Source organism: Pezoporus flaviventris, unplaced genomic scaffold (assembly GCF_033815535.1).
Source record: "Pezoporus flaviventris isolate CSIRO_AGI_PZ_B2104156 unplaced genomic scaffold, CSIRO_AGI_Pfla_v1 ptg000036l, whole genome shotgun sequence".
In the NCBI taxonomy this organism is placed as follows: domain Eukaryota; kingdom Metazoa; phylum Chordata; class Aves; order Psittaciformes; family Psittacidae; genus Pezoporus; species Pezoporus flaviventris.
The window spans coordinates 41,175,544-41,190,822 of record NW_026892584.1 but is presented as its reverse complement, the minus strand read 5'-3'; the positions used below and the strand labels follow the sequence as shown (position 1 = coordinate 41,190,822).

At 36.8% G+C, this 15,279-nt stretch overlaps 1 protein-coding gene across 7 annotated transcripts in view; it reads left to right on the top strand.

Moving 5' to 3' along the window:
- The window catches only part of PPP1R13B (protein phosphatase 1 regulatory subunit 13B), an 87,029-nt gene that overhangs the window by 37,292 nt on the left and 34,458 nt on the right, over nucleotides 1-15,279 (top strand). For all 7 annotated transcript variants that reach the window (XM_061464111.1, XM_061464104.1, XM_061464110.1 and 4 more), the window contains 3 exons: nucleotides 4,119-4,266; nucleotides 10,979-11,098; nucleotides 12,219-12,286. In XM_061464111.1, the coding sequence (XP_061320095.1) occupies nucleotides 4,119-4,266; nucleotides 10,979-11,098; nucleotides 12,219-12,286 (336 nt within the window). The remainder of the gene's footprint in view (nucleotides 1-4,118; nucleotides 4,267-10,978; nucleotides 11,099-12,218; nucleotides 12,287-15,279) is intronic.

Below are 15,279 nucleotides of genomic sequence, written 5' to 3'. Positions count from 1 at the left end.
CTCCTGTGTCTTAATCTTTGGCTGAGAATGTTTCATAAAGCTAATTTACTTCAGTGGATGTGCTGTGTATTTCATCTGTATGCTTCACTCTTATTCTTCAGTGGCAAATTACCAGGCTCCATCAATGCTTCTTTGTATTTTATCTCTATGAAATACCTCTGATTCTTATTCATCCCCACTACAAATAGGGACAGCTACTACACTAACTTGAAAATCTAATTATTAATGCAGTATATTAATAATGTTGAGTATTTTGAGTCTGCTTGTGTATGTTTCAGGGCATGCCGCACAGTATTTCAGTTCCTTTGGTATTATTCAGACAACCTAGTAAAAATAAATCCTTACTTAACCAAATTTGCTTGAGGAGTAGTATGCCAATAGCTGGCTACAGCACCTTGCTTCCTCATTAGTGAGATACCTTTCCCTGGGCTGTCTAGTAGATGATACTGTGAGTGACATTCAGCCTTGCAGAAGACAGTACTTTTGCTGCACTCACAGTATCACAGTATGCTAGAGATTGGAAGGGACCTCGAAAGATCATCTAGTCCAATCCCCCTGCCGGAGCAGGAACACCTAGATAATGTTACACAGGAATGTGTCCAGGCGGGTTTTGAATGTCTCCAGGGAAGGAGACTCCTCAACCTCCCTGGGCAGCCTGTTCCAGTGTTCTGTCATCCTCACTGAGAAGAAGTTTCTTCTCAAGTTTAAGTGGAACCTCTTGTGTTCCAGTTTGTACCCATTACCCCTTGTCCTATCATTGTTTGCCACTGAGTAGAGCCTGGCTCCATCCTCGTGACACTCCCCCTTTATGTATTTATATACACTAATAAGGTCACCCCTCAGTCTCCTCTTCTCCAAACTATAGAGACCCAGCTCCCTCAGTCTTTCCTCATAAGGGAGATGCTCCACTCCCTTAATCATCTTTGTTGCCCTGCGCTGGACTCTCTCCAGCAGCTCCCTGTCCTTCTTGAACTGAGGGGCCCAGAACTGGACACAATATTCCAGATGGGGTCTCACCAGGGCAGAGTAGAGGGGAAGGAGACATGTCTCTCTAAGCTGAGACAATTAATCAGTGTGTTGGAGATACAGCAAATTTTGGCCTGGTGTTGCAAAGGGGACTGTTGAGTTTATATAGTGGTTGAGGTCTGAATTCATGGAGAATTTACAGAAATCTATGGGATAATTCATATCTCCAAAGTTTTTCTTTCATTTTCAGCCTGTCTGCAGATGCAGGTAGATAATCTGGAATACATGAAACAAGTTCTCTGGGCCAGTGTTACCTTTACAGCAAAAAAAAAAAAAAATCAAACCTGTGTAAAATCACATGATGGTAAGCCATTGTATTTATCCTTTCATGATAAGGTAACAAATCTTTCAGACAAATGATACAAAAGCAGTATGCATTGTATCATGACTTCTGTAAAGCCAGGGTCTCTTGATATTCTCATAATGTTGGGGAAACTTGGGTTTTATTTTAAAATTACTATCACATGTTATAGGGAAACTACTTATAACACTGGCATTAATAACTGTCAAATTGATGTTGTTCAATTTAACTTAATTTACTTTTTATATGTTCCTTAAATTTAACTGCAGAGGAAAAAGAAAAAAGGTGGGGGGAAGGATTTTCTGTCTTCCCTGTGGCTGGGAGAACTAGTGGATTTAAATAGTGGCAAGGAAAGCTCTGGATAGACTTCAAGAAAATTCTCATTGCAACAGGAATCCTGGATTTCTGGAGTGGATGGTTCAGGGAAATGGTGGAATTTCCATCATGAAAGGCTTTTCAGAACAGGTTAAACAAGCATCTCTGAAGAATGAGATAGGTATAGTTGATCCTGCCTGAGGCCAAGAGGCTGCAGCAGATGACCTCTTCTAAAGCTTATTGTTTTATGTTCATATATGACTTCTTAAATCTAAGGTCAAATTGCACTACTAGATTCCGCATCAGATATTTATTCTGGAAAAGATTCCACAGCCACTGAATATTCAGATTACATCTGAATCTTCTATGGGGGAAAAATAACATTGTGAGCTGCTTTATAGTATGTGGTTACAGGCACTTTTGTTGCTATCTGTGGCTGCATCCTAGAGTTCCTTCTATCTCATACCACAGATTTTTCTATAGCTTCCTTTAATGCTGCTGTTGGAGAAACTTGGAGGTGAATTTTAGTATACACAAAGCCCTGGATGACTGCTTCTTGTGTTGTAGTTACTTGAAAACTTCAGGATACAAACTTGGCAGCCTGAGGGAGAATAGAAGTATGGACTAAAAAGCCTGGAGGACTGACGAGGAGACTGAGAGCTTGAAGCCTGGGCTTTCTTGGAATTTGTGCTTGGAATTTGGAATTCTATTGACTGCTCTCGCCCAGTATCTAGTAATGCAAATCTCCAGTTTGGTGCATGTTTGTGTCCCACAAATAAAAGTATTATGAATGTTTTTAAGAATTGCCTATGCAAATTGAAGCACAGCTCTGCTTAAGTGGAGAGTGTACATTTAATGAAGAGCTTTAAAATAATCAGGTTTAATCTTTGTGACTCAACATGTGATGCCATGTTTCATTTACTGGAAAGATCTGAAAGAACTTTCTTTGCCGACAAAATTTTGTCACATTCTGTAGGGACGTATATTATTGTGGTATCTTTGTCTTCTTAAACATTACAGTATCTCTTGTTTACAGGAAAGTATTTTGACTACAGATGGGAAATTAAAGTGCAGAGAATTAAAAGCACCTGTTTAATTTTAAGCACGTGCTTAGGGTGCGTTATCTTTCAGGGGCTTTGGTGTAATGTAGGAATACTTGTCTTTGAATACAACGTTTATTGGTTCTCAACACAGGAAAAAATGAATCACTGCAGCACCATTGTATTAGGACTTTGTTTCTTGGTAGAAAGTTTTTTATCTTTTCCTTTTAATGAGCCCCTCAGCTGTTAACTATACACTTCCAGCATTTGAAGTAAATTACATGAGGGCCTACAGAACAAATAAATGTAGAATACTGCATAAGGCGATGCACCTTAGTGAGGGGAATGTAGCAAATGAACATATTATTAATGATCATATCATAATATGTAGGCACCAGGGGGGTGAGGTCTGTTAAGTTAACGTAAACAGTTTTTGAGTATTTCACTTCATGGCAAGTTACATCTACTAACATGAAGAGGGATGGGAATATCTCTAGGTAGATGTTTGTGAAGACATGCATTTAAGGTGCAGCAAGGAACTGGAACAGAAGTTTACAGCAACCCATAGTGCTAGGCTTTTTCCTTTATAGATTTCACCCCACTTTTCCTTCTTTCTGTTTTCCTTGATGTCAAGTCATTGTGAATGTTGTACAGAGTTGGGGGGAGGGGAAGAAAAGTTACTTTCTGTTTTGTGGGTACTTTCCCGCTGGAGCAGCTGGGAGCAGTTACTAGAGGTAAAACAGTCTTTTGATGTTGTAACAGTTAGTACCACTATGGTGAGGTTGCATCTACATCCAATCAACAGAGCAAGCTCTGGGGGTAGGGCCAAAGAAGTACAGATAGAACTGACTTTTCAGAGGTTTTTAGTTCTAGCAAAGTATATTGAAAAAATACAACTTGATGAAATGTAACTCTTTTCCTCTCCCTATTTTTCTTTAAAACTCTGAGGTTTACCATTTAACCAAAGGTTTGCAATTCAACCAAATGTAACTCTTATCTTCAGACAATTGCAAATGACATCCATCATGCAAAGGGTTGGCACCTTCAGGTTACTTTGCGGAAGTACGAATTCATTTGCAACATTGAGATGTTATCATTCCAAGCATCTGACATAGCCAAAACTTGTTCCTTCTGTCCCAGGTGTGTTTTCAGACAGAACTAAACCATTTCAACTGAAGCCTTTAACCCCCCCCTCCCCCCCCAAAAAAAAACCAACACAACCAAAAAGTCAGTTCAATGCACTGTCAAAAAATTTCAGCACAAAGGAGTAAAGCTTTGGCAAAGTTACAAGAAACTGAAAACTACTTTGATGGACTGTGGCAACCAACCATAAGCATACATTAGCATTTACAGGGGGATTATAAATTTTACCCATAATCTTATTCTTGGCTTTTTTTTTTTCTTTCTTTAATATTTGGCTTTTTTTTTTCTTTCAGATGATTTTAACTGTGTTTCTGAGTAACAATGAACAGATTTTGACAGAAGTTCCAATTACACCAGAAACAACCTGTCGTGATGTAGTAGAGTTCTGCAAAGAGCCTGGAGAAGGAAGCTGCCATCTGGCTGAAGTGTGGCGTGGAAATGGTAAGTAAACTGTTCAGTGGAAATTGATTTAAATATATGTACCAATTATAAAAAAGGTAAGACTGACTTTTCAGTATTAGTGATTTCAAATTATACTTTTTTTTCCTAGCAAACTTTGATGCAAAGCATGGTAATTCAGTATCTGTAGAGATTAATGCAAATCTTGACTTTTTTTTTTTCTTCTCAGATGGAATATTTGATGAAATGCATGCATAAGATACATTGGTGTTCTGTATTTCAGTTTTTCAAATTACGCAAATGAAGTATACAGTATCCCCGCCTTGAAAAAAAAAAGGGGGGGGAGGGTGTTTGTGTGTATTTTCACTTCTAGAAGCCATTTATTTCAAATAGGCATGCAGCATATATTGGGTGGAGGGTATTTAAATGACAATACAGAAGCTCAGTGATCTTCTCTTACAGTCAGTGGATGCAGATTACCACCTGCATGCTTTCAGATCCTGTTACCTCACTTAGGCATGTGATCCCAACCTGAAATTTATGAATGGGTATAGATCTTTTTCCTTCTGTGTCATGAACAGCAGATGTTCTGCAGACAGAATTGTGCCAGAATTGGACATAGTATCTCCAGTTTCTTTGTGAACATTTTGTCCCAAGTATTTGATAACCTTCCTTGGGGCAAGTAGTAGTGCCCATATCCCGTGTTACAAAATAATGGGATGAGCAGTTCTTTTCAGGAGTGCATCAAAACAGTCCTATTATGTATTCTGTTCCTAGATGGATTCTTGTGATTGCATATGTATTACAGCCTCCAGGTTATAGTATATCAGTGTACGGATGAGAGTAGAATCGGTGGATGGCTGAGTATAACATTTAGGCAAGTTCTTATCACTTAAGTTACTAAGGTCACCCCTGCTTAAGCTGTTTGTTACCTTTTTTTATATGAAGAATGGGGAGGTCATAACTTGATATTGAATTCTTAAATTTTACTTAGAGGTGTTTTATTTTGCTCAGGGTTTTTTTTTGTCAGACAAAATGGGCATTATTCATATGCCTTTGGAGCTTTGAAGTATTAGCAACCTAGAATATTTTCCTCCTGGGTAAACTGTTTTTCTTTTCTAAACTGTTTTAAGACTTTGTAAAGGGAGAGGATTCCTCAAGAAGCCATTTCCTAACTGGATGAGAATTCAAATATCCCTAATATTTCCAGTCACTTCTCTGTGAAAGTGTACATGTATGGTATGATTTGTTCTTCTGCTTTTACAATACTTTGAGGATGTACTTCTTAAAAAATACAGCAAATGTTGTCAACTAGCTTCAGAGGATTGCTGAAAACCAGAAAAGTGATCCAAAGCATCTTTGTCGGACACTTAGACCATGCAGCTCTGGCAGATGCAAGCACATGATTTCTGTAATAACTTCTACGATGGAGAAAGTGTATTTGTGGATGTACTATGTCTCAAAGTGTTAGATACATAAAGCTAAAAGTTTCTAGGAAGTGCAAAATAAAACTTCTTCAGGAAGTTGTGATGGAGAGACTAAGACTAAATTTTGGGTACCTACCCTGTGAATTATGCATCTTTGGTCCCGCTGTAGTCAGTGGAGATCTAGATATTACTGTAAGTAGAACATGGAGGTCACTGATTTCAGCTAGTTGTTATCTATTCCATTTTGAGCATTGGACCTCACCCAGTTTTCTGAAGTAGACATCTATATACAAATGCCTCCATTCAGGAGCAGAGTCCTGCCCGAATCTTCTACGTATTGAATGGGTTTGTCAGTCTTTCCAAAATGGCTTTGTGGCTCCAAGTTGCTTTAAAAACTTGCATGTAGGTGCTTTCACAAATCTAACTTCACTTGCTAAACACCAAAGGTCATAACTACATAAATCTATTCAGCTGAAAGCGTGGAACAGAAAAGACTAGAGAGAAGGACAGAAAAAAATTAAACACTTACATATGTTTCTGGATCTCTGACATGCCTGTACTGCCAGCAAAAAGGAGTTCTGCACATTGATTTTAAATCTTTCTGACAGGAATTCCAGCACAAGCACACAAGCATTTTGTTTGTAGCTCTTAAATGTAGGATACTGTTAACGCACACACACCCCCCCCCCCCACACACACCCCGGGTTTTGGTGGCCTCATCTTATTGCCTCAAAATGTGGGGTATATAAATTTCTCAGTGAAGCAACCTGATTTTTTTTTTTTTTAATGATTTTTAAAATATGCTGATTTTTCCCTCAGCTGCTGCTGAGAGCTGAATTGAACTCTTTCCCCTGAAGTTTTTAAAAGTAGTTTTGCCTGGAGCAGAAATCTGATGCAGAAAACATGTCTAAACAGTTAAATGCAACAGATACAACAAGAAAAAACTTAAACTATGTTTCTGAGTGGGAAGTGTAAAGCAATTTGCAATGAAATTCTGGCATATTGTGCCAGTGAAAGTGTGGTTTTTTTTTCTTCTAATACGGTGTCTCTGACCCCTCAACCCTTATCCTCAAGAGAGGGCTACAGATGTTTTTCAGTGGACATTTTTGAAAGTAAAATTAAAACTAGAAGTTAATACAGAAAATCATGGGTTGAATAAACACATTAGCTTTTGTCATACAAGTGGTCTTTTTTGTTGGTAGTCTCTCTATGTTGCACAGATGAGTAATCGTAGCTCTCACTGACAGAGTGCTGTCATATCCGTCCTCTTGTGAATGTGCTTAATTCCTCCATTCTGTAGGTTGCCACAGCCTCTTCTAGGTAGCCCCACTGAATAATACATGTCTACTCAAATTCAAAGCAATAGGGCTTGTATATTGTAGTTTTATTATCAGGTACAAAACCCAGTTTGTGTGCCCAGAAGCTTGTCCATTTCCTAAACTCTACCCATCTAACAAACTACTTTCTCTTCTAACAAACTTTCTCTTCTGAATGAGAAATACTTAATATTATTTTTAGAGGGTGGCAGAGACAATTTGTCTTCCAGAAAAATGTTATTAAAATCCATGAAAGTTTTACTTCAAAATTTACATAAGATTTCAAGCATTCAGAGGAGGATTACAATAGCTTAGCTGCTGGAAAACGTATTTGTTTGTTATGTTAGCTTTTCTCTCTGCTTTTTTGTGTGACAAAGAAATGGTTGAGGAGCTTCCCAAGCCTTGTAAAATAGTTTAGATGTTGTTTGTGTTAGGGTTAAGAAACTGATTCTTCTTAGAGCTGTATGACATAAACATTTGGTTTATTTGGGTTTCATTTTTGTACTTCATTCTGTGTTCCCCCTTCTTTCTAGTTTCTTGAGGTGAGTAATAGTTGAAAAAGTCTCTGTGTCTGATGTTTTAGTACATTGTGCTTTGTCAGCGTGAAGCTTTCTCTGTTTGCATGATTTCTCATGCTGTTACAGGAAAAAAAACACCAGAATGTTCTTCCTCATTCCCCAACTATTGCAAATAGCAGTTGGTAAGGAGGAAAGACAGCTGTGATGCTAGGAGCTTGTGTTTAAGAGAGGATGGATTTCAACCTTTTAAATCCACCAAGTACTTAATTATTCACTTAATTGACATCTGGAATGCCCTTCAGCAATTGGTATTATTTGATCTTCCTCAATTTAGTGGTAACATAGAGACAAGTGGCTCTGAAAGAGAGAGTTACTTACTGCAAGTGTACTTCTGCAAACCTGAGGGGGGAAAAGACTAATTTCTGATCTTGCAGTGAACTCCCCTACTACAGAGACAATCCATTACTCAGTATTGTGTTTTCATGTACAGCAGGCATAAATGTGTTTGTTACAAACAGCAGGATACTTATAATCAGGATTAGATGGTCTTCTGAAGTAGTGAAACTTTGTTTTAAATAGTGGACATAGAGTTCTAACAGAGAGGTTTTTTGCAATTCTCTTCTAAAACATTGATTTGTGTTCTGGTCTTTCAGGGTGCTTCAGACATTTCAGAATAGTTAAAACTAGCCCATCCTCAAAACTTTGTACTTGAAAGGAAAAGAGTCTAGCTCAGATCTCAAAAGTCTTCCAGAATTTTCATCCAGCTTAAAATCTGAAGCAGTTTTTGCAAATAATGATGGATATATGCATATGATGGTCTTCCATTTAGTTATTAATGAAAACATTCTCTAGATAATTGTTTTTAATGTGGTGTTCATGTACAGGGATTCAGCCTGTTTATTACTACTCTACACCCGTTCTCCTGTTTCACCTTTTCTTCATTCTCCTATATTTAAACTTAATAAAATGGAAGTTTGAAATAGTATTGTGAAACAATTACTGAGAAGTGTCTCTGAAGCTGTAACAACTGTTATAAAGTTTAACTACAGGTTGGTTGTTTAGGTTTTGATTTTCATCCTTAAAGAACAGGTATTTCCAGAAAATATCTCTGTGCTGTCCTAATTTACAGCAAATATAAGATCGTGCTTTTTCTGCAGTTTTTCTAGACTTAGAGGATTTTAACTGAAGGAAGGGATGGGGACTTCAATTGTCATCACGTCTTGTGTCGAGTGTTAATGTCCATATCTTCTTTCTCTTTCTTTTCTGAATGTGTTTCATGTAGCTAAGTTGTGCAGGATAATTAGTGCTGCTTCATTTTTCTTAAGTGATGATGATGTTGATATTATTTTAACCTATTTTCTAATTTAGGGCAACATATCCCAAAGTTGTTGTTTGTTGCTTTTTGGTTTTTTTTTTTGGTAGAAAAATCACAAAAGTAGTTGAACCTGTCTTTCCCATTTCTCTCCATGGTTATATCTGAAAAATATTAGCCTTGATTCTTCAAGGTACATTATGTAAATGAAACCTTTTATTTTGAATTGCTCCTGGGATCAGAGCCTTTTAATGGCACTCCAGCCTAACCGGGAGCAATGCTGCAGCCACTCCTCACCATTCCAGACTTAGCCCAGCCCTGTTCAGACATCCAGTTTCTCGGTACCTTTTTATTAAGCTTTAGTTTTTGCCAGGGTTAGTTCGAAATTTTTCTGTTTGGGAAAGATTCCTAAAGATTATCTTCTGGGTCCCTGAACTAAACCATTTTAAAACTTTTACGCTCTGATCTTTAGAAGACTTATGCTGAAGTCGTAGTGGATATACTTCAAAGTGCTTGAAATCTTACTTTACTTTAGGAGTTGAAAAACCTGAAAATCATGTTTTTAAAATTCCTTTTCAAGAACTGAGTTGTAGTAGGGCCCTGACCTTGTTCATGTGTGCGTAAACACTATTGACAGTGGCTCTTGGAGTCTACTTGAACGAGGAACAGCAAAATGCAAAGATAAACTTCCATCTTTTTAAATCCAGGTGTTGTGGGGGCTTGGGGCGGGGAGCATGCTGTGTTAGGAAGATGAGTAACCAGTCAGCTGATGAATATAACTAGCATGTGGTTTAAATGACCCTTCCCCACTGAAAACAACTAGATTGAGTGTGGTGTATTTGTGCAAATCATTATACCTATTTGAAGTCACAGATTCTGACAAGACACTTGTGAATCAAGCCATGAAAATGTATTGTTTCTTAAATATGACGAGTATCCCAAGTGTATCAAGGCGTGTATACATTATGTAGTTCATAATACACATAAATTTAGGTAACTTTCATTATAAAAAGGTATATTTGCGATGTGGTTTTCCCAAGCTTTCGCCAAGATACCTGTTATATCTTTCAATCATTTTGTCTTCTTATTTCAAACAGGTTGAGTATGAAATGGATAACAAATTGTCAGTGGTGCTGTGCCTGGTAGGAGATACTGTGGTTTGGCTTTTGGGGGCAGAGAACATTTTTCTTTTAACAATGAAGAACACAAATTTGACCTTTTGGTTTCCAGACAAGCCTAATCTCATATTGGTTTGACGTGGTGCTGCATGTAGGAAAGCTAGATGTCTTCTAGTATAATTTTATTCTGATCTTCTAACTCTGTGCTTGGTATTAAATCTTAAAGGGGAGATTTTCTTACCCTAAAACTTTTAAAATAAATGCAAGTATAATTATGGAAACATGGGAAACTTTGCTTTTGATTTTTGATTTTTGTTTTTGGTGGGTTGGTGTTTGTTTTTCTTTTTTGGTGGGGGGTTGTTTGGTTGGTTGTTGTTTTTTTTTTCATTTTGAAATACTAACTATATAGCATGCAGCCTCCTAGTAATAGTGTATTTGACCAATTTGGAAGAAATAACTACACTATGAGAATGTTTTACATTTCTTTGGAGGAAAACAGAAAGACTTACTGCTGCATAGAACTTGGCCTTTATTTGTTCAAAGATTTGCCAGTAATTCCACATATACTGGAAGTTAATGTCTGGCATAGTGTATTGGGGTGGGAGCACCTGCTCAAGTTCTTAGGAGGTGGAATGTCAGTATAATGGTAAGGCTTTTAGTCTGACTGGAAACCTGGAGGTTCAAATTGAATTAATCATTTTAATAATAGAACAAAATATCCCTCTGGTGGTGATGGAGAGCAAAGGTGCAAAGATCAGCATTGTGAAAAAGGTTGTGATGAACAATTCCTAAATTAGGGTTTCTAAACACTGTGATTCCTTATATGGTTTTGAAAACTGGTTATGTACTGCTGTTAAGCAGTGAGCCATGTTGATAGTAACTGTCTAGCTTTTAATACAATGCAGCTGTTGCGTGTTGGTGCTTTTTTCTTTTCATAATACAAAATGTATCGGATAGGTTCAATTGCTACCAAGAAAGACATTCTGATTCTTCATGAGAGTTGTATTAAACTTTGCTTAATTGAAAATTTTTTATGAAAAGTCTTTTGATCTTTTACTTTTAGAACGCCCCATACCCTTCGATCACATGATGTATGACCACCTACAGAAATGGGGTCCCCGCAGAGAAGAGGTGAAATTTTTTCTTCGTCATGAGGAGTCACCAGCTGAAAGTAATGAACAGAGTAAGTACATTTATCCTGTAATGTTGTAACTTAATCATATTTAAAAATTTTCTCAAGTGAGTTTGAATATCAGTTCATTCAGTGAACTTCAGTAGATGTATGTGTAATACAACTTCCCTATACCAAAACCATTTTGTACCTTTCTCAGTGGCACATATATTGCCATTCTTAAATTCCCTTCTCTAGAATAATTTCTTCTACTCTGTTGAGCAATGTTTTTGTAGTAAAATTGGTTTCTGTTCTGCTTAATTCTGATCCGGAAATGTTGATGGGTATTAGAGGCTTAATGCATACTTTTTTCTTGTTGAGATTAAGTCCCTATATCTTGAGAAGGTGGGATTGTTCTTTTTGACTGCTCTCTTTCAGTTGCCCACAGAAAAGAATCGGTAAAGTACTTTGACTTCCTTAGAAATTAAAATCTATTTTACAGACATCATTGGCAGAAGTCTCAGTGGCTTTGCTTTCTCAGAACTTCATGTAGATATATTTTTGTAGTGGCAGTAATTCACACCTTGAAAAATCGCTTGTCTGCTTGGTTCTGCAGGAAAAGTGTTATATAAAAAAAGTGCTGGATGAAGTGGGGCTTTCTTAAAAGACTTAAATAGAAGGATTTCAGTTTTCTGATCTAGCTAGTATAGACTTAATTTATAGGAAGACTTGAGGCAGTGCATTATATACTAATGGCTGTCAGACTGTCTGGAGGTTAGGAAAGGTATCTTGAAACGAGATGTGTATTTGCATGCTCAGATAATTGTTACTCATTCAACTAATCTGACTACTTCTAACAATTGAATTTCAAATTTTGGCTGAGTCCTTAACTGCTTTGAGCCGAGGTTTCTGGTACGTTCCCTTTCATGACATCGTTGCCTAAACAGAAGTCAGAAAAGCAGAGCTGCATGTCTGTACATTTTACAGAGGAAGTCTGTGAATTAAATGCTTTATTTCTGCTGATTCCACTGCTTACAAAGAACAGCTTAATAAAAAAGAGTTGGTACTAGCAGAATAAAAATTCACAGGTAAAAGTTTTATATGAAAGCTCTTAAAAAGAACAGATTTCAGGAGTTAAAACAATTTGTGTTGAGAACTGAACTTTGCACTAAGAGCGATGCTTTACTTTTAGGTGGACGTCAAGCCCCAAATCAAAGAAATGGCATAAATATACCTATGGAGAAGCGTACAGAGAATGGGGTATGTAATAATTCATACAGGTTTTGGCTCAATTCCACTTAAATATTTGATGTGTTTAAAATTACTGTTAAGATATATTGTGGTGAAAACTGGTGGAAAATATAGAGATCTTGTTCTGTTCTGATTTGGTTTTGTTATAAGGTGAATGGGAGAGTATGGCTTTCATGACTATTCTGAATTTTCTGTCTAGAAAAGAAGTTACTTGTGTGATGTGAGAAGCCCCCAGAGTTTTACTAATTACTGCATTTTCTAATCTGTCTTCCTCTGGCTTATTCATCCTGAGTGAAGAAGAAAAAAACAAACCCAAAACAACTGCATTATTCTTTCATACTAATATTTCCTATCCAGATATCTTTTCTTGTTTGATTTATCTCACCGGTACTGATTTATGACGCAGCTGTGTTAATACATAAGAATGTATCTGTGGATTGCAGTGTTTTCAGATGCTGGTAGAAGAGGTTGCATACCCCTCAGAATCACCTCTTCATACTATTTTTTTTTTAATGCCCTTGGTTAATTTCTGTGCCTGGTTTTTGTTAGTTAGTTTTGGGTTTTGGTGGTTTTGTTTGGTTTTGTTTTGGTTTTTTTTACTAAAATATGTCTAGATTTCTAGTTTAAAATAGGTATTACATATTATAGGCAACCTGTTCAGTGGCATTTAGTGAATCCTGGTTAGAACATCCTCTCTTTTACAAGTAAAATGTAGTACTTCTCTTTTGGAATTACCATGGCTTAAAAACCTCTACTGCTGAGATGAAACTCACTTTACTTGTCTCTTCTCATTCTCAATAATAATGAAGACTCTACAGAGCTTATTCTGCTCTCATTTGCTCAAGGCCATTCTCCTGCCTTTGCTGAGGCACTGTACCTGTAGTTGACTATTTTTAAACCTTTTAAATCTCAATATAAAGATTTGAGGATCACTAATTCATTGTTATATTGCCTCTATGAAGCACTGTCAATTTCCAAGTACATCTAGGGCTCTTTCTTAGGGTAAAATAATGCCTAAAAAAGTTTAAAAGCAAAAAAATCAGGTTTTCAAGCTGAGATGTCTTAAAGAAAAAAAAGCTAAAATGTTAATAATTGTGCAGGTTAAACAGTTCTATGCTTGTATGTTGCTGATAACTGGTATCTAACAGTCACACGTAAAAACAGTGCAAAAACAAAATTGTTTAGTTTGCAGCTCTTAGCAGCTTGTTTTGTCTATGGCGTGTGGGTCTAGTGGAAGGAATTTTTTTCCCTATTCAAAGCAGTTAATCATGTATTGCATCCTGTGTTCCTTTTCTGTAGAGAACCCTAGCTGCTATCCTCTGCTGAGTGGATCCCTTTATCCTGCATCCATTGTCATACTGACAATGTAGTGAGATCATAGTGCTATAATGTGCTAGAGGAACGTAACTCTTTCATGACCTCCGCTGGCTATTTCTCCATTCCTTCATTTGAGACATAACATCTTTGGAAATCAGATCTAGCCTGTGCATTATACTTACAATCTCACTTCTTAGCAGCACTAAAGTGTATGATAGCATGGCTTTTTATTTAGTTCAAATTGCTGTTAATTTTTATGGGTAAAGCTCAGACCTTTAATAAAACTGATACCATTCAGTATCTATTTAAAAAAAAAAAGAATGAAGTTTTGCCACAAAGTTAAAGTTTTATTAGGGAACTGGTCACTTCAAAATGGACTTTCACCAAGTTTAGGAAACTATTAAAACACAAGCAAAAGCCTGAAGGGTTTATATTAATGTAACTTGTGGTGAGTTTTATGCCAAAAATGGTACAAAGTAGGCCTTGAAAGTGTATAAAACTCAGATTTTTCAATTGTGCCAAGTTTTAAATCAGAGGGGGAGGGGAAAAAAGAGGTGGCTTCAGGATCAAGGACTTAATCAGCTTACATTTACGTAATGCATTAGGCTTATTCACTGTTACTGGCATTCTCAATGTTAGGCTAGCACTCAAATCAATACAAACCAATGGAACATTGAAGACAGCTCAAATTTTATCAAATATTCTGCATTCAGGTATATTTTTATTATGTGTACTGTTTTAATGATGAAATAATTTCTTTTTACTGAACAACTAGATAGAGCTGAAAGTGTGACATGCATAAGAAACTTTAAGATGAATGTTTGCTTTAAAGTTTGAATCAATATTGAAAAAAATGATGTGCAGTCTGTCTGGAATTTGGATAAACCTATTAATTGTAATTTTGTCTTATGCAGTATGATTTTTTTTGTGTGCGTCCTTTAAAATAACGTGTGCTTGATCAGCAATTAATAATGGTTAGCTAAAAATCACATTATATAAATGCTTAAATTTTAAGAGATTAAATTCAAAACAAAGATATAGAGGGAATAGGCTAGGTCTCTTTATAAACAGTGAAACGTACATTGTTGTAGAAAGAATACTTACCTGTAAGTGCTCATCTAAGAGCTTTGCATTCTGCATAACAGTCTAAAGGAAAAACTATGTGAGATTTTGTAAATTAACAAGTTCTCTTATTTGTGAGGTGAACTTTTGGGGTTTGCTTTTGTTTACAACTTTCCTTCCTAGAAGTGGAATTATGCCTGATCTCTTTCTGCCACTGCACAAAGATACAGATATGTGGAGGTAAGACTTACATAACTGGACGTCTCCTTTTGACAGGGAGATTGGACAGTGTCTGAAGAGGTATTCTCTTCAAGAAGAGAATCTTCTTCCTTTCTTTTGCATGTGTAACTGAGCCAGTTGGATTTGAACACAAGCTGTAAAAACGGAAATTCAAATTAAATATTGGGGAAAATGTTTTCTTGACAAGAGTAATGGATGTTGGAATAGACTGTCTGGTTGCTGTGGAACCTCTATCTTGGAATCATAGAATAGTTAGGGTTGGAAAGGACCTTAAGATCATCTAGTTCCAACCCCCCTACCAAGGGCAGGGACATCTCACACTAAACCATCTCACCCAAGGCTCTGTCCAACCTGGGCTTGAATACTGCCAGGGATGGAACATT